General features: G+C 31.7%; 2 protein-coding genes across 2 annotated transcripts; one reads left to right on the top strand and one right to left on the bottom strand.

The window, feature by feature from the left end:
• Nucleotides 1-4,719: 4,719 nt before the first annotated feature.
• LOC128184424 (uncharacterized) lies at nt 4,720-7,678 on the bottom strand. Its single transcript, XM_052853875.1, has 2 exons — nt 7,558-7,678; nt 4,720-6,627 (listed from the first exon to the last, which is right to left on the bottom strand). The coding sequence occupies exon 2, from the start codon at nt 6,615-6,617 to the stop codon at nt 4,950-4,952; it is 1,668 nt and encodes a 555-aa protein (XP_052709835.1). The 5' UTR covers nt 6,618-6,627; nt 7,558-7,678; the 3' UTR covers nt 4,720-4,949.
• Nucleotides 7,679-9,545: 1,867 nt separating this feature from the next.
• LOC128185671 (uncharacterized) lies at nt 9,546-20,186 on the top strand. The gene is made up of 6 exons (XM_052855295.1): nt 9,546-10,014; nt 13,944-14,150; nt 14,911-15,159; nt 15,678-15,788; nt 19,648-19,738; nt 20,006-20,186. The coding sequence occupies exons 1-6, from the start codon at nt 9,957-9,959 to the stop codon at nt 20,031-20,033; spliced, it is 744 nt and encodes a 247-aa protein (XP_052711255.1). The 5' UTR covers nt 9,546-9,956; the 3' UTR covers nt 20,034-20,186.

The following is a 20,186-nucleotide window of genomic DNA, read 5'->3' as shown; positions in this document are numbered from 1 at the left end:
TTTAATTCGCTTCTGCCGTTTACTTTAAAGTTTGTGGAAAAAGATCGTTCGGCATAAACCGATCATTTTAGTGCTTTCCCGCATTTAGGTACATGTATTTCATTCACCCAAACCAACAGTCATTGTAAAACGTTTCCCTGTAAAGTATTTAGGCAGCACAACTCGAGATATATGATTTTTCTTGGGAAATCTTATCTTCCTCATAATTTTTACGTCAATTAATTCTTGGCAACATGTAGCGGAATTTTCAATTTAATGGTTTGTTTGTCATTGGATTTAAAAAAAAATGTTTTCGATACATTTTACATATTTTGAATAAGTGTTCAATGGCACTTTCGTACTTATTCATAGTCTTAAAATAAATCAAGAAAATAAAACAAAACATCACTGCATGGCATTATATATCAAATACAAAGTTATTCTTGTCTGATGTTTTGATAGGTTTAAAGACAAAACAAATCATATCAATTCATTTATTTAATATAAAAATTAATTGTTAAATTGAATTGAATTTCATAACAAAATTGCGGTGCATCACCATGTAACCTTTTACCGTAACAAAAACATTTAAAATGTTAATAACCTAACATGAATCGAAGAAAAAACGCATCAAACTTTGCTCAGAACTTGTTAAATAGATAATTGTAATAAATTATCAAGTTTAAATAGGTATAGTCCACTAATGCATTTTCCATAGGCAATTACGAGGGTCAATAAAAAAATACGAAGACAATGTGGCTGTCTATCATATATTTTTCATGAAAGTCATACTTAACAGATTAATCTGTGCACCAACACTTCTGTTATTGATATGCGAAGTTTTAGTCCATTTGATGAAACGGTATTTTTGTTACCCCTTTTTAAAAACAACATGTTTTGTCACCACGGCGCACGGTAACGTTCAAAATTTGACGTCAAGATTAATCACGCACAGTTTATAGATATACCCCATCTTTATATCATGCATAGTATCTTGTGCCTTGCTCATTACAATTTAAAATGGCACTGAACCACTTAACATCTTATTTGCACACATGTGTTCTAGAATCATAAGTTAGTTCTTCAAAGTTTTCATTTTCTAACCGTGTATCTGTGAGTTCACAGTAACGATAACCCTGAACGTCGGTTGACGTTGCTTCTGTTTTTGACCAAATATTTACAGATATTATACTCTTTTTCGGACTGTTTTATATTCAGAATACAATAACCACCACCCCCACAAAATTTATTACAGTTAAACACAAACTTGCAAATAATTGTTGACTTATTTTATGCACCATTGAGCATTTTCACAGCTTGTATCGGTTTTTTCCTGAGTTAAATCCTAATTGTTTGTACTTTTCGTTGCGCCGTGACGTCCGGCGACGTCGATGTTTTTAGTCAATTCTAAAGAGGACTACCTGTCTTAAATTACTAATATCTGTTCGACAAAACAATATATCCCGTCATTATTTGGTACATATAATACCATGACTATATTAAATTTGAAGTTTCAATATTATGTGGCTTTAAGCCCAATTTATAGAGATATTACTTTCAACATTATATGGTTTATTGTTGACATAAGACAAATTTTGACCGTGCGCCGTGACATCATTTTTGCAGGATTAGATTCTAAATAATTCTTAGAAATAAACAAATTTATGATCTTTTTTTCTTGCAAATTGTTTGAAACTATTGCTAAATTATGTCTACCAAATTTAGTAATGATATAACGTTAAGTAACATAGCTATGACAAAAGTCTTCGTATTTTTTGATTGACCCTCGTATGTTAACGTTAATGTTCAAAGCCCCGGCCCTAAGTTTCGTTCAGTAACGAGGGACCTCTTGAATGAAAGCTCATAAAATTGTCTCTTTCCTGTTAAATTTAGTGGTGTGAAGTCAGCTTCGTTTTCCGGCAAAATTTGTTTGTATTGAAAAACTCAGAAATGAAAGTAAAAGTTTGGAATTTCACAGTTTTGGAAAAGATGTACATCAAACAATTTTAATTCGTTCCTTCAAATGAAAATTCAATTTTGACGCTTTTAAGATTGCAAAACCTTTTTTCTGACATGTGTCAAGCAATCTGTTTTAAAATGTCCCATAAATGTGTATATACACTCAGCAAGTATAAGAACTATTTGAATTAAACGCATCACTTTGTTGTCCTACCGATTCTGAAAATAGTTAGAAGTATATTCCCAAATTTACGTCATTCAGTGACCGAAATTAAAAAAAAAACACAATAATACGATTCTAAGTTTGAGGGATAGTTTAAAAAATCTGAAACTGAAGACGATGATGACAACTGATAGTGAAGAAATGTACAGTTTGTTAAAACTTTAATTACCCACATTAAATTAACTTTCTCGCCCACCTAATGTAGGTCAGTCACGTGACGGCCCTAGTCGCAGAGACCCATTTAAAATGATAATCTACGTTTAGAACAAAAAGATAAGGGCAACCCAAATACGCAGGAACTACATTTCAACATGTTTATTTGAAATGCCTCAAAGATATAAAAAACCAATGCTAATTCAGTGTGAATGCCACATATATTTCATTAATCAGGAGTAAATAGAAAACTTTTGTAAAAGTACAGCTATTTTCAATTTTCGCTGTAAAATTTAGAGTATACAGGAAAATCGCAACAAATGAGCATCACTTCTGATTTACGTTATTAAGCTATTACTCCACATACCATGTTCAACTCGATCCATTAACGGACTTACAAAAAATTTAAAGTCAATGAATAGTTTTTTCAGATCTTTAATTTCCACCCATATATTTGCTTGGGCACAGTCGAAAGCAAAGAAAAAATCCTCTTCAGAGGATTTCAAGTTGAACCTGAAAAAAATATGAAAGATAATTCTAGTGTTTTATTTTGCTGCAATTTTGCAAAAGTGTTCCAAGTTCGGACATAAAAGAACAGAAATATCTTAGACTGGAAAGAAAATGGTATGATAACAGATTGCCCCACAATTCCAAAATATATCACCAATTTGTCTGACCAAATGAGATTTAAAAATTATATTTCTCTAATTTCTAAATTCTCATGCATTTTAAGAAATCTGATATTTTGACACAAATGTCTGCCGACAGAGGCTTGTAACTTTCTATGGGAAACATACGAAAACCTAGCATAGAAGCATAATGGCAGAAATCAGAACATTGTATTTTTATTTCGTTCTCCTGGTCTGTGGATATGCAAAAGTCGTTACGCGAATGAGGTTTTATTTTATTTTCAAATTTCTACACTTCAAGAAATAATCAACACAAATGCGGAACGACTTTTTTTTAAACAAAAACACCCAAAGAATTAATTAAAGTATCTCCCTATATATGAGATCGTTTGCAACCCCTTTTAAAAGTAACTTTCAACCAATACTAATGTTTAGATCAAAGTACTGAAGTTCTGACGGGAGTTGATTTTATCGATTATTATTTATCTTAAAATCAACGAAATGTAATTTTGCTTGGCAAGTAGTTTATAATCTCTATTTGAATTACGCACATTTTTATAATATGGATTCTCGGACTTTTCCGACTAGAATTTCGAGGAAACCTCTTATGAATCATGTTGTGTAATATTTAAAAATAGAATTGATTTCATCAAACTATGTATCCAACCAATAATGAACTCTATTCTCGTTCAACCAGATGCTCGGCTGTCTCCTTTAATCTCCGACAAGTAAGAGATACCAGGTCACTTGATAATTTGATGATGCGACCTCTAAATATAGATTGACTCTCTGCTTGTTGGAGATGTACGGAGACAGCCGATGGTTGAATGGGACTATATTGAACTCTGGCGTAGCAAAAAATATACGACTGCAAAAAACTTCTAAATTGTTCGTACTATTTAAAATCTGACTATTTCTAAGGTATTTATAAATAAGTTTCCTTTAAAAAAAAAAGCTTTAGCGTACATTACATCGAATTTATCGATTATTTTCAAGAACAAACTCTTGTCAGCGGTGATGATTTGTGCTTAGGTCCAAACACTGTTTCAGTTTCGGTTTGCAAGAGTAACTGCATAGGAGAGTTGATTAAAATCAACTCCCAGAAATTAGAATGTAAAAATCGATGATTTATAATCGTGAACGAAGCACAAGTTGCTTGTCTGATAAAGTTTAAAGTTCGACAGCTACAATGTAAACAAATACTCGTGATGCTGTTGAAACACAAAAATAGGAGAGTATACCAATTAGAAATATATTATTGCATAACTGATTAATTAATTTAAATTAACCACTTAATCGTAAAAACTGTATATGCAAATTGTGAGAACTAGGCGTTTTGAATTTCAAAACCAAATCGTTTAGCCGGGAAAATTACGTTTGGAAATGTTTACACAAAAATGCTTAAAAACAATTTTTTTGAAAATCACAATTTTACATTCGAAATTTCTTTATATTTTTCATTCGAAAATGAAGAGCGCAGGTCTGCCCAAGTACGATTTTAACATGTTTTTCTTCATATTATTATACTAAAAAATGGTACTTGAGCAAGCCTGCGCTCGATGTTTCCCACTCGAAAAACCAGAAAACACCCACAACATTATGACGCCACTGTGGTGATAACCTTTTACACCCTTATTTTCAATATGATTTTAACTATCTTTTACCTTATTTTTGAAGCTTTTTATAAATCTTTGATTTTGGGGCAAATTTTTTTTAATACCGCACATAGTCCTTTTGCATATAACATACATGTAATTCTGGGTGTATCGATTTCTTCAGAGTTTGTGTGTCATGAACTTATAATCTAGTGAAACGACAGTAGTCTACCGGTACATATGTACAACAACACAAGGAAGGTATGTGATTTTATTGTACAAACAATTGAAAATAAAGTAATTGGCTGTCCAGCAGTAGAAGTTTAAATTGATGAAAGCTAGCCACGTTCAGTTTATACTTCTAACATATTTTGATAATTTTCCCCATGCACGTCCATTATCAGTTCGCGTTTAGTATCTAATTATTTTCACTTTACCAGTGCAATTTTCACCAACAAAGAGATTGCCTGATTTGTCTATCGATAAACTTGACGGGCGATCTAAATGGCAATTGTCAATATAGCAAATGAAGAGTCCATCCTGATTTAGGATGTGTATACGGTTGTTCCGTAAATCTGAAGTAAGGATCTGGCCTTGAATGTCTGTAGCTATGCCATATGGATCAAACGATCGTTTGGTTTTGGAGGGAGGACCGGTGTAGGTAAACCGGAGTTTCCCGTCCTGACTGACCACCACTAATGCACCGGCTCCATTGTCGGCCACACATATATCATGATTAATGTTCTCACATATGTATATACTGTAGCGACCACATGAAAAGAAAGGTTTCCCCCTATCATCAGACTGAATGGTTTGTTTCAATTCCGAACCAAAATAGCGCACGACTTTCGTTTTTGTCTTATCAATACTTTTCATGACAACCAGTAATTCATAAAAGAAGGCAGTGCAGACAGAATAAGGTGTCCATCCCTCATGTCTGATTAATGTCCGTATCTTTGAATTTTTCACTATGTTTACCGTCTCGTCCTTGCGATCAGCATAAACTAATTCATTAGACCTTGTCAATATTGCAATATCTAATGATAATGCACCTGATTTTATTTTGACTGAATTCACCAATTCTCCCTTAATATTGTATAGTCTTAAAATATTGTCTTGTCCGCAGGTCCATACCTCCTCCTCACTCAAACAGGATACACCGAGTAATAAATTGCGCAGTCCATACTCGGTATGTATATCTGCTACGATCAATGGTTCAGCAATATATTTTGGAAAACTTGTTTTGCTTGAAGTATTTTTTGTGTAGTCGTCATCATCTGTTTTGATATCTAAAACTGACAGAGAACCAAATTGCTCTAAAATATGTTGACCGTTTATTTCATGGGATGTAAAACTTGGCAAAGTATGTGTTGGTTCTGAGGGCAATCTTTTAAATTCTGCAATCCTTGAAGAGTATTCAGAGACAAGACTGACGTCTTGAGAGTCAAGTAGTTTTTTCATATCAAAAGTACACTGTGTAATTGCAGAAATGGTGCATCTGATGTCATCTTCCTGTATACTAATGGCATCTAGCTGTGTAGAACTTTTTTCATTAAAATTATGCTTAAGCGTCTCTATAATTGTATTAATTTCATTATGCCAATCATCTCCATGTTTCATAATAGCTTTTATTACTGTCTGTGAGTTTTTATTCATATCTTCTTTCATTTTTTGGATCTTTAATGCAATGTCTTGGTATTTTGGATGAATTAATTTCTCCAATTCTTGTAAATCTCTTTTTATAACTTTTTTCGTAGTTTTCATGAATTCCAAAATATCATCTTGTACATGTCCAAAATGTTCACCTGAGGCGATACACTGCACACAAATTGGAAAGTTACACTCTTTGCAATGCAGTTGACACGGGTTTGTGGAATGTTTTAAGCACTTTGGGTATGTTGGAATAGATCCCCGCTTTTCAAATTGCACCACATTGTGTTGTTCTGATCCATCGAAGAGATGTTCCCCAACACAAGGTTTGCAAAGACTTATCTGACATGTGTCACAGTACATAGGAGGTGCCGGGATTTCACAGAGTTTACACCGTAAAACGTCCTGGGCACTTAAGTGGGGATCCATTGTCACTAACCTGTTGATTAATAACAGATTTTGAATGTAAGCAAATCCTACAAAACTTATCACTACAAATAATAACAATGGTTATGTATATGTATGTTTAATGCAGTGACCTTTGGTCTTTCACGCAGCACAGTCCAAGTAAGTTATGTGAACACAATTTCAATTTATTGGTATTTAAAGTTCTAGATATTAATCGTTTAACAATTAAAAACATCGTTCGTGCTGGGATATTGCTTGAACCGGACTTCTACATATATTAAATGCATCATATTCACAATTTTATAACGATAAACAAGTTGTTTACATTTAATGGTATTGCATTTAAATCACTTCTAATTAAGCAATTTACTTCCTTGCTTCTTCCCCACTGCCTATATAATGGGGTATTGCGCAGATGTCGAAGGAATGGCGCTCTATTCGTCGAAAATTCAAACACAATAAATATAGGCAACTCTCTTTCAGTGAACAAAGTAATCTCTCTGCCACCTCACCGACAAAAAATCGCATATTTAGGAAGAAGGAATAGCAAAAATACTTGTACACATTTGGCTTGATTATTTTGACTTTTTACATTGTTCTACTCTAAGGTTTACTACAGAGTATTAAAAAAATATGTTTTACAGGAATGCTTAAAATATTTTAAGTGTATGCTTAATAGTTAAATGAATCTGTATTATTGTTTAATCCGCGTTATGTTTATATTGTCTTTTTTAATAAATGGTAAACATAGTAATACGAAATGCTTTCTTTGCTAGTAAAGATAAAAACATTTATTCATTTCATATTTTGAAAATAATGATGAAGGTTATCAATTTAAAACGTAACATGTGGTCTACCATAACACTTGAACTCAAATAAAAGTCAAATATTAAACTTTATAGTTAGCAAATCTCAACGTGTTTCTCTACGCTGAAAAGAGAGAATAAGATAAAGTACAAACCTCTAACAATCGGATCCTAGTCGTCACCAGTCCTCGTATTGTTGCATGAGTGAATATCCCATGATTAATTAAGGCATCTTTATAGCTTACTGTTTGCCAGGAAAATCCGACTCATATATTGACACATCCGGACGTGAAAGAGTGCTTGAAAGTGGCTTGACACAAATTCAACAATACACTCCTTATTTCTACATAAAACCTGCTTCAGTTTTTATTATGCTTTTTATTATTCCAAAATCTCGTTTTGTAATGACGACGTATTGTTGCACAAGTGAATTTCCATGATTAATCAATGCATCATTATAGCTTACTGTTTTCCAGGAAAATCCGACTCATATTTTGACACATCCGGGGGTGAAAGATTAATACAAAGTGTTTGTAAGTGGCCTGACACAAATTTAACATTACACTTCTTTTCTCTACATAAATCTGATTCAATATTTTATTATGCTGTTTATAATTTCCAAAATCTCGTGTTGTAATGACGAGATTGTATGTAATGGTCTGGAACGGAACAACAACAAAAGGATATGCCATGCTTTTTAATTTGGCATATTTTTTTTCAAATATTTACGTAGTTTGTTTTGGGTGATAAAAAAGTTATATCTTCAGTTCAGAAATGTCTCATGACGCATAATGTTATTCAGTTTTCACAAATCCTACAGCTGATAATCATACTAGTTGCATTTTAAGGACAGTGATACCACAAACGATGATCATTCTATCAAAATGGTAATTTATGTCAAAACATGCGAGCTTATTGCGTATATAAAAACATTCAACACTCTCTGATTGCAAGGTTATATTTTTTTAAAAATACAATGCTACATGTAATTGTTAACCTCAATTATTTGGCTTACCAGTCATTTCAACAGTGCAAATATGCTCAACAAGTAAACTGAATTATGATAATTATACTAAATCATTTATAGTAATAAACTAAGTAAATTGACCTTACTCTTCTGGCATTAAATTTATATGATGTCAATGATCAAATACTTTAGATATGGTGTCTTTTATCGTTTTAAGCATTGTTCAATATTTTTGTAGTGTGTGTCATACGATAAACTAAATGGAAACGTGAGATGAAACCAAAAAAAGTATGCAAAATCATGTTGACTAAGAAATTAAACCTAGACTTTAAATATTACTGTACAACCAAAATATTTCAGTGAAAAAAATCTGAAAAATTTAGTCCAAATTTCCTCTGTTTTGCTAAAAGTCAAACTTTTGTTTGAGCCCAATTCCAGAATATAGTATAAATATTAAATGGTATGTCAATAATAATATATTTCATAAAAACATGAGGTAAAAAACGTTCTTAATGTTGTAATCAGTATCAAACAAAAGAAATGGTCTTCCTTCAAATTTTATGTTATAGAAAAATCCAGTGAGATTTAAAAGTACATGACAAATTGCCTGTCCCTAGAAGAAAAATAAGAAAAAAAACCTTTTACAACAGGAAGTAACCAATTTATGAAAATAGAGCCACAACTAAGAATCTCTTATGTATGTTTAATATTATACATTGTATATAGAAGGCTTCAGGAATGAAAAACTTATGGCTTTAGACATGCATTTTGTTTTTGAAATAGGATTTATTTTACTTTACAATTATAACAACTATGCTAGTCTGCTAGATATTTTATTTTGACTTTTAAATCGAAGCAGATAATCTCAACATATTTTTAAGCATACTCTAAAAAGGTCTTCAATTGTGTACACATCACTTCTAATAGTAAAGTAGGTCACATTCAATTATGTCCTAGTATACTTGAATTCCCGGATAAATCTTCCTTGTTAAAAGTACAGTAAAACTCGGTTATAGCGAAGTCATAGGGACCAATGGATTTACTTCGTTATATCCGTATAACGAATTCGTAATAATAACTATAGCGAAATCATTATATACATGTTTTCTTTTACAAGACTATAATTTTTGTTAATTGAGGCTTAAAATAAAAAAAACATTACTTTGATACCTTTGATAATCTGATTATGAATTGAAAAACATTTATGAAAAATAAATTCATTCAAACTATTATGTTAAATGGTAGTGCCAACTTTTTTAACTGTAAAGAAAATCGTTATAAGAGTGTGAAATTTCGTTATTATTCACCTCTACGGGACTCAAAATGAGTTCGCTATAACCGTAAATTCGTAATATCCGAATTCGTTATAACCGTACATTTTGCTAAGATTAGTTAATAATTTTACCGGAGATTCAAAAACACTTCGCTATATCCGAGAATTAGCTATATCCGTGTTCGTACTAAACGAGTTTTACTGTATAAATGTTTAATTATAAACTAAAACTGAAAGGAAAATATTTCAATCATGTGGGGTTTTCTTGCAATGTAATATTACTTATCTAACAACGCTGACTCCTTGCGTGTAAAATGGTTATTATGTATTTGATAGGAGTCGTTTGGTTAACGAGACGATGTTACTGTTATGGTAAGCATATTGTGTATATCAATGATCTAGTTAGTTTAAGTAGTCATTAGTTCGCGTTCTATGACTCCAAAACAATGTAAAACATTTAGAGAAGGATATACAACTTATGTAAATGCAATAGTTTTTATGGTTTGGATGGAATTGTTTATTGACACACAAGACAGCTGATCAAATAAACGGTTTCAAAATGAAACAAAATAAATTCCACTACCATAAAAAAAAGAATTTATATCATTCAGATTTATTTTTAAAATTGTCCTTATATAGCTTCACTAGGAAAAACTAGAGGTACTTTGAGCAAGCTCACAATTGATACCCCCCCCCCCTTGCTAAGAAAAAAAATCATAACTCATGTATGTTTTCTATTTTAGAAAATATTGGATGAATCTATTTCACCGTCCATTTTCTATAAATAACTGCTGTATTTTTTAGAACTATTAATGCTAATATAAGTACACAAACCAATTTCTATTCTTTAAATTACATTCTAAAGTTGCATATCACTGTCAATGTATGAGGACATTTGCATCCTTATGTTAACAAACATGACTCGAATCAAACGAAAGTCCACATGTCAAGCATCCATTTAACATAAGTATTTTGAATAAAAAAAAAATACATCGGGCAGGTCATTTTCAGAGAGACGGGGGATGAGAATCAAAAATAATTTTATGTGGCCTGAGACAAGCAAGCTTTGTATCACATTTTAGCTTCTTATTATTTCTATCAATACAAGACATGACACGGATAGGAATTAAGCAGTTTTTAAACAATGACCTTGAACTTCCTCAATTGACCTTGGGTCAAGGTCATGACACACTCTCAAGTTAAAAGCAATCTTTATGTAATATTTGTCCATTAGAAAGATATAGACCGGACATGAATTTTGCACTTTTCTGCCACTGAACTTGACCTTGCCCATATGACCGTTGGTCAAGGTCATGACACACCCTTAGGTCATAACAAATCTTTGTGTGAAGTAAAAACATTCAATGCTTCTCCATAAGAGAGATATGGACCGGACACGAAATTTGCACTTGTTCTGCCATTGGCCTTCACCTTACCCGGATGACTTTGGTGCATGGTCATGACAAACCCTTAGGTCATAAGCAATCTCTGTGTGGAGTAAGAACATCCAATGTTCCCCATATTAAGAAAGATATGGACCGGACACGAGTTTTGCACTTTTTCTGCCAGTGGCATTGACCTTGCCCAAATTACAGACCCTGGAACGCACTACAACACATAAAAAGCGTATGAGAAGCGGGCGACTTTCGTGTCGTACAAAGAATCGTACCGTATCGTGCGAGAAACGTAACGTATCGTATTAGAAACAAATCGTACCGTATGAAAAACGTACCGTATCGTATGAGAAACGTATCGTATCGTACACAGAGTATAAGAACCGTATGAAAAGCGTGCGAGAAGCTTAAAATTAGAGCTTTCTCATGAGAACTTTACTTCCCGGTACATAACGAATAACAAAATTTCCGGTGAGATAGGGGCAGAATGGCAGGATAATTTTATTTCTGCATTTGCTTTGAAAAAATAACAAAATGATAATTAATTTGACCACAAAACATAAGTGCATTTTTAAAGAAATATATTTTAAACTTGGACACGCATAAAAAAACCGGTACCGGTTGAAATTTCCATTCCAACTATTAATAAATGCATACATGAAAATGATATTGGATTTTCTTTCATTTAATGTGATTTATTTTTATTTGTAAAGATACCAACTTTTCAGGTTTAGAATAAAAAAACACAAGTTCCCGGTTTTCACACTGGCCGCGGTCACCTGTTCACCTTACAAGCCCGGCGGCGCGTGTGTATACTGCTGTGTAGCAGCGTGTGTATACTGCTGTGTTTATGTTGCGTAATTTCTGTTGATCCAGACCAATTTAAGGAACACACCTCTTTTTTTAGATATACACTGAGAGTAAGTAAATGAGCTACAGATTACCAATTAACAGGGAAGTATTATCCCATACAGTGATGGCACATGTAAATGTATTTGTATTCATGGAATTAAAAAGAAAAATTATTAATGTAAATCACAAAATGAATACTCTAAGATATTTTATAACCTTGAGATACTTATTGAGAATCTCTGAAAATAAAATGCTAACTTCGGTGATTAATGCGGGTACTGAGGTAGCACACACGTGGTACATTTACTTAACGGAAACCTGCATTTGATTTCCAATTGATATAATGCTAACCCCGATTAAACCTTAGTAGAAATTATTTAGTCATCAATGGATAAACTCGCTGTGATGTACAGTGTAATCTAATTTGATATCATGCAAATTTGATGCTTCCTTCCTCAAATCAATACATATCTCTGAAATCTCTCTCTCTCTCTCATTTACAATGCGAAAAAAGTAATTTCAACGGGGAAAATTAATATTTAAATAATTGTAGAAAACAAGAATGAGAAAACATGGTAGCTTTTGATCATTAGTTACATTTTTCGGCTCAGGTGACTTAACAGAAATTGTTTTTAAACAGACAATTCATCGCACATAACTCTTTATGCGTCTTTTTTTTTTTTTTTTTTAGAATTCTTATCTTGTAATGTTTGCGTGTATTTGAATTCTAAGAAAAAAATATAGAGACGTTTGTAAGACGTAAAGTGACACATAGATTTTAAAAGAAGTTTTTAAATTGTCCTTTCATCCTAAAAAAATGGAAAAAGTACTGATTTATAAAACCGATTAGTATTTGAAATCAAGATGCATTTACGAGAAATTAGGCATTATAATTATTTATTTTAAAATTAAATCATATAAAATGTAGCATTATCATGTGTAGAATGGATTTTATATTTTTGACTGAGACATTACCTTATATATTCACGCCCTTTACATGTACATGTAAGTACATTTGGCGTACATGTCCGTTCCCGAAAGTTTGACAGCTACGTTATCTGGCGGAAATTTGTCTATAAGGCCATATTTAAGATTGTTATTGACAATATAAATTATTAATTTAAACTTCTGGTAATCCTCAATACTTTGAAATAATGGGAATAAGATGGTTTTGTGTTTTTTTAAATAATAATCATCGATTGTTAGAAATTAAATTCATATCGTACAGAAACCGCACAAACCGTATGGAAAGCGTATAGAAAACGTATCGTATCGTACAAGAAACGTATCGTATCGTATGAAAAACGTACCGTACCGTGTGCGAAACGTTTTGTATCGCACAAGAAGCGTACCGTACCATGCGAGAAACGTATCGTACAAACCGTATAGATGTGTGAGAAGCGTGCGAGAAACGTTCAGCTAGTGCAGTAGTGCGCTTCAGGGTCTGTACCTTGGTTCAAGGTCATGACACACCCTTAGGTCATAAATCCTTATGTAAAGTAAGAACTTCCAATGTTTCTCCATTAGATAGATATGGACACATATTTTGCAGAGACAGACGGACGTACAAGGTGATTTCTATATATCCCCCCCCTCCCCAACTTCGTTTGCGGGGAGGGGTGGTAAAAAACCATGTTCTTGTTTTCCTCGTGTAGACCAAATCACACTAAGAAATGAATACGATGTAATTCGATATACTTACGTAATAGTGGCACAAAAAATCAAACAGCAAAATTAAATGTTTAAGATGTTTAAGTCTGAACGATTTTAAATTTAAAAAAAACCTAATAATAAACATTGTTATATCAATTCATCATATTTTTTGTTTGTAAATACGATTCATAATCAAATCTGAACCTGCTTTGATCAAAAATGAAAACAATGGCCAAATCAAGTTAAATGATTGCTTTTTTAACGTTTTTCAAAGACAATGATTTTCATATAAATATATATTTTGTTTTGAAGTTTTGATTATATATATATATATATATATATATATATATATATATATATATATATATATATATATATATATATATATTGCATTCTATACAGAAAATCTCAGCAGAAGACCATCAACAACGGTCACTCAAAGTTCGACTTTAAAAGATAGACGTGCTCACTTGATAAATGATGGTGACTATTCCACTGTCTTTTGGTCGTGTGCACATACTGGATATAACTATTCCAGGGCGTGGGCACAGGTAGATCTTGGAGAATCGTACAGGATAAACAGCGTAAAAATCTATTACAGGATTGAAGGTATGTCTTTTTGGTTTATATTAAAAAACCCACGAAGTTACGTTTTGTATGAGCTACTTCAGATCTACATCAACATATATGAAGTCGATAACGAAGAACAATGTGACGACTTTTACAAAAGGTTCAATTACAGATTGCAGAAATGCTGAAAATTAAAAAATCCTTACTTATTCAATGAGCTGAAATTTAAAATGCCTTTCTGGAAAATAATTATATATATATATATATATATATATATATATATATATATATATATATATATATATATATATATATATAATGTTTCAAAGTCTGGTATTTTAGTGTAATATCAGTGTTTCTAATTGACTGCAAACTCTGTCGATTTGTCTGTAAATGGACTGACAAGTAGTTTGCAAAAAGATATCCTTTGACGAACAATACAATTTTAAAAAGGTCGTATTAGCAATTTCAGTAAATAAATTGTTTTTATTAACTTATTTCTAAAAATGTTATTGGACATATTGATAAATGTAAAAAAAAATATGATTTATGTGGAAAGCTTTTATTTTACAGGCAAATAAATTAAAAAGGTACTTTTTTGGTAGAATACATTTAATTCATTACATTTCAATGACTAAATTTTTAATGCCGCTAATTAGATGTATCATATCGTGAAAGAAGACATTTCAACTTCAAAGTTTTATAATGCAATTGTATTAGTCGATACATTAATGACAGGAAAACTTGGATCGTATTCTGTCACGTTATATTGTAGACATATTGTTTATTACTCATGTAGATGAATGGAAGCCTAAACGATTCCGTCACTTTTACCTGGACGTATCCGACCTACCAGTAACCCAGACAACCACCAGAGAGAGAACCCGCTGTTACAGTGACCACACAAATTACCCCGACTTCCCTCCAAATATAATAGAAATTGTATGTAGGTACACGGCCAGATACGTCATTGTGGAGACTATATACGACGCTCCAGATGATACGCACGACGGCGCTATTCTTGAGATCTGTGAAATAGAAGTGTATGGTATGATAATAATGTCTGGTACAGAATAAATTATTCTTATGAAATGAAAAGTTCTATACGTATTATGTTATAATTAAATATAAAACATGCTACTTTTGAAATTGGCTCACAGAAACAAATTATTATTTTTTTTCATGGATTTTGTTTGGTGTATTGATCTAATACAATTTAAAGAAAACAATAATTTTCACTTTTACTTATGATTGAAAAAAATCATCATATTCTATGGGACAGAAGATTTCTGAAAAAAATGTTTTCTCGTCAAAATTGTACGCAATTGTCCTTTTAAGCTAATTTAACCTCAATGCTCAAGGGATTCTTTTAATGATAAAAGTTGTCGGCGATGTCAATGACAATAACAAGATTTCTTTAATAATTTTATATAAAATATCTATATTGAATTTGTTTGTAGCCTATGAACACTCGTTGAAGCTGTAGGAGCAAGTTGGCCGGTTTATATTACAGTTTAAGAACTAAACCTTGCAAATGTAATACTTATATTCTTTTATTAATTAAAGGGTGCAGCACAACTTGTGCAAGTAATGCCTGCGATAACAGTGGAGTCTGCACTCGTGGATGTAAAATTGGATTCGTGGGATCCAGATGCGAAACTCCATGTCATGTGAAATGTAAAGACGTGTTATATTAGAATTATTTTTCATCCATTTATTTATCCAAAAATCTTGAACAATATATATAACTATAACACATGGTGAACCAAATTTTTTATTTAAATTAAATCTTTTTTACTTAAAAGGCAACTTAAATGTGTGAAAATTAACTGAATTACAGAGCTTTACCATTTTATCACACTATAGTTACATTTCAATCGCCTTTAAGTAAACTGAATGATTGGCAGCGATCATTCTATCATAAAGGAAATGTCAATTTAAAGCAGACAATGAAATTCCTCCCCCCCCCCCCGCCATATTTTAAGTATTAGTTGTTAAATTTTGTAATCAAAATGCATTGAATAATGATCAGTATAAATACTTTTCATTCATTTCTTTTATAAATGAAAAATATAGTCATATATATAGTAAATATTCCCTTTTGATGAGGTTGGCACCTGAAATAATCGTAACGTCAATCATCCGAAAACCACTTGGATATAAAGATGGGGACCTAAAATGTTCACCTTTTTCTATCTTTGATCCATGTCACATGCCATTTTTGGAAATATAGGGCCTCAAAAAGAAATGATAATTTTCCTGAAATTTTTGCTAAAATTTGACATGGAAATTGATAATTTGAATAACGCAAATAAAACAATTATAGTAATGTCATCTTTCCTAAACTTTGCATACAAATAGACATACATTTAATGTCTCATTTAAAAGTAAAACAAGTAGGGGTCAAATGTAAAGAAAATTGAGATATAGCATGAAATAAGCTAATTTTAAGAAAAATCGGCGTTAATTTTCTCTAAACTTCTATGAAATATAGGCTAAATATTCCAAAATATATTGATAGAAATATCAAAATATTGTTTTAATGCTTTTTAGAACATTATGAATATATAGTAATACACAAATTATCTAGAACTTTGGTCTGTGCTGAAAATTAGGAAGCTAAAGTAACAGTACTCTAAAACTAGTGAGTTATGTGTGTTCATTTCCTTCTTGAAAACATTCCGCCACAAAATATAGTTTCTTACTAAACTCTGTTAAAGTGTAAGTTTTTTTTATAGAATAAACCTTATTCTATAAAGTTTATTTGGCATTGTAAAATATGAATATACTACTAGAGTTGATATGTGATGCGGAATTTTCAGACTAGCGGTGACCCAAAATGGCTACCCAAAACCTGAGGAGCGAACCTCTCTAAGTCCTCTGAGTCACGTGGTAAATTTTTGTCATTGATCTTTGTGCGTCATACGTTAACAAATGGAACATTATTGTCTTTTTAAAAACTTAAAGCAATAACTCATACTTTGTTCGTTTAAGGCATATTTAGGATAAAATTATCTTAACTGTGAAAATGTATGACCTTACCCCAACCAAGGCCATATGAGTCTGAGACTGAGGCCATACGGCACGGTCAATATGGCCATATCGTGAAAATGTATTGATTCTTTAATACTCTACTCTTCTTCCAAACAAATTTGAGAACTAAATTTCATGGTTTTGTTATGCTTAAAGCTTTCAACCACAATATTGAAATTCATGGCCCCTTGGGTCAAGGGTTAAGGACCATAGGCGGGGCAAATATAGTAAAATTATTTAATCGAAGGAAATAATCCTCTTTTCTACTTTAACTGTAGTGCGATTAAAAAACGGCATGATCATTCTGTCCATCAACGATTATATATGAAATTTGTGGGTCAGGGGTTCTAGCCCTTGGATAGAGCTTATATGGCCACATAGAATAATTTCATGATAGTCGATAATCATTTCATTTTCATACTTACTTTAGGAAATGAATTTAACTTTAATATTTTTACATAGGATATTCTAAATTAGATGTACAACTTCATAAATAACAAATACAACGTATATAACTTAGTAAGTCTTTGTAAGTCTTGTGTTACATTTGCCCTGAATCAAAATTACACAAATAGTTTTGGATGTGAAGGACACTATTTTTACTTTTTAAAATTAAAAGTTACAGGTAAGAACGTTTTCAAAAAAGCTATGGTCTCCTTGGGTGGGCACTTTATGCCTTCAATTTTTTGTTGATTCCCCTCTTCAAAAATATTTTAAAAGTCATATACACATCCGGTTTTAAAGTTTTGAAAAGAAAACAAGAGGCTCGCGTATCTCTTTCCCGTAGATATATCTGTCAGGGAGTCTCATGTTTTTGCATTTTCAGCTTCAGATCAGAGATTTTACCCTATTTTAGACTCCTCTGACTGTCGCTCCCGCTATTGTTAAAGGACTACCCACGGCCAACGCAAATAAGTTACCCAAGTGACCAAAAAAAGTTTACTTTAGGGTAGACCATCTATAACTATTATATTTCATATCTAATAAATTGCAAGTTTGATCATTAAAATCTTAGTTTGATTTTAAGGGGTTTATTAGGTAATAAAGATTCACTTTTGAAATTTAGAAAAAAAATGAATATTAGCAAATTTACTAAATGCTGAAGATAACTTTGAAGTCAATCATTTTTTAAGTACAAGTAATTTTTCACATTTCTCTGAGTTAAACGTTGCAAAAGCTTTTCTTTTCTTCGAATATGCTACAATAATTCATAATATACCAAACATATTTTCATAAAATGATTTTTAAAAATATTCCTAAAAGGCGGACAACTCTATCAAAACTTTTAGTTCATTTGATTGACTACATACATACTTCCGAGTTTGGTTTATGTCTGCCTCATAATAACTTTAAAGTACGTATTTGATGTAGTATAGATCCGTCAAAATTGTTAAATTTGCCTTAGTTATGGATGGACTACCTTAAGACAATTTTTGGTCACCCACTTAAGAAAAGTTTGAACTCCTACCCAATTCACAACTCAGCTAGATGACATTACGGACGAAAAAACAATGCACTTAATTTAATTTCCAAGACTTAAGTATACATATTACAAATTCCAAACTGATTGGTTCAGTTCTTCTATTCTTTATCTGTATTTTTGGTTGCTACAATATTTTTTGTAATTCGTTTAATGTGCAACAAAATATTGACAATTATACATCATACAATTTATATAGAAACATAGTTGATGTTTTTTAAGCATTGAATCATTGATTTTTGAAAGATGTGGTCTCATACATGTAACTGCAACGGTGTGTGCATACAAATTGAAAATTTGTTTGCACTCATCGTTGCAGTTATGAGACCACATCTTTCAAAAATTAATGATTTAATGCTCATGTTTACTTTCTTTAAAATTTATTTCCTTTCGGCAATTATGATTTATTTTTAAAAACCTCTGCCTTTTTTAACGCAATTAACGGAAGAGCCATTGGAACAGCCGAATTATGGGGACAAAAGTAGTGCATAGCGCTTTGAATTCTAATTATACAATGTTGTTTTTCATTCTGTAATTTAATGAAAATACTTTCGATATACTATGAAATGAATCAACTGAATTCATTTAACTGTTAAAAAATATTTACATCAATGAAATATAAATCATCGTAAGTATAACATTAGGTCGTAATCCGGTTTGGAGTCGCGAGGAGAGTCAGCCATGTTCTTTGAGAAATATTAAATGAAGATTGAATATATTCATACACACCAGATTTGGTGATTGGGTCTTTTGTTTTATTCGTAAATATCACTCAAATCAATCAATGCAATTTAATAGGGGGAAAGAAAGTGAATGTAAATATTACAATTTGAACCATTTAGACATGCATTCAAATACACAGTCCAACGCTTTTAATGCACTTTGTAACACAAGTAAATTATGCGATTTTGCACAATTGATCATTAGCTATGTTTAATCCAGTACAATCTATAACCAACCTTAACTTTTATTAGTTATTTGATAATAATAATCAGGAAATTATGCTTTCCATATGCTTCACAGTACAAGAGTTACAGGATTCAAACTCGAGATATGAGTACGCTCTTGCAGGAGTGGTGTTGGTCCTCTTAATAGTTCTCGCCTACAACGGGTGGTAAGTTTATCTGAGTTTATTGTTCCATTTTACATTGTTAAATTATCACTGGTAAACATTTCTGGAAATAATTGGCAGTTTATAGTTTCGCAGCTATTTTGAATTATATGGTATATTTATTTTATTAATTGTTATAGTCCTTTATTCAGAAAACAATATAAAGAAAATTATCTTTAAAACACGTTAAAAACTATTTATGACACGAATCTATGCACTTCACTACATTTTGAAAATGTGTGTTTGTATTTGTATTAATAATCTTTGCAGGTTGCTGAGAAAAAAATATTGTAAATAACAACATGTAACACAAAAATATAACACCAATGGTTTCTTCAAACAACTTGATTGCATGAAAGTTGGTTGCTGAGAATACTGGAGGAAACAGTGAACTGGGTCAAAACGACATTTTGATATGAACATTTTCAAGGAAAAACAATAATCATTACAT

This window comes from Crassostrea angulata, chromosome 5, assembly GCF_025612915.1.
Source record: "Crassostrea angulata isolate pt1a10 chromosome 5, ASM2561291v2, whole genome shotgun sequence".
Classification (NCBI taxonomy): Eukaryota; Metazoa; Mollusca; class Bivalvia; order Ostreida; family Ostreidae; genus Magallana; species Magallana angulata.
This window is presented reverse-complemented; position numbering and strand designations above follow the sequence as displayed.

Coding starts and splice junctions, on each gene's coding strand:
- LOC128185671 (XM_052855295.1), top strand. CDS start 9,957: ATGGTTATTATGTATTTGATAGGAGTCGTTTGGTTAACGAGACGATGT. Junction 15,160..15,677: donor CTGTGAAATAGAAGTGTATG/GTATGATAATAA, acceptor TATTAATTAAAG/GGTGCAGCACAACTTGTGCA. Junction 15,789..19,647: donor AACTCCATGTCATGTGAAAT/GTAAAGACGTGT, acceptor TATGCTTCACAG/TACAAGAGTTACAGGATTCA.
- LOC128184424 (XM_052853875.1), bottom strand. CDS start 6,617: ATGGATCCCCACTTAAGTGCCCAGGACGTTTTACGGTGTAAACTCTGT.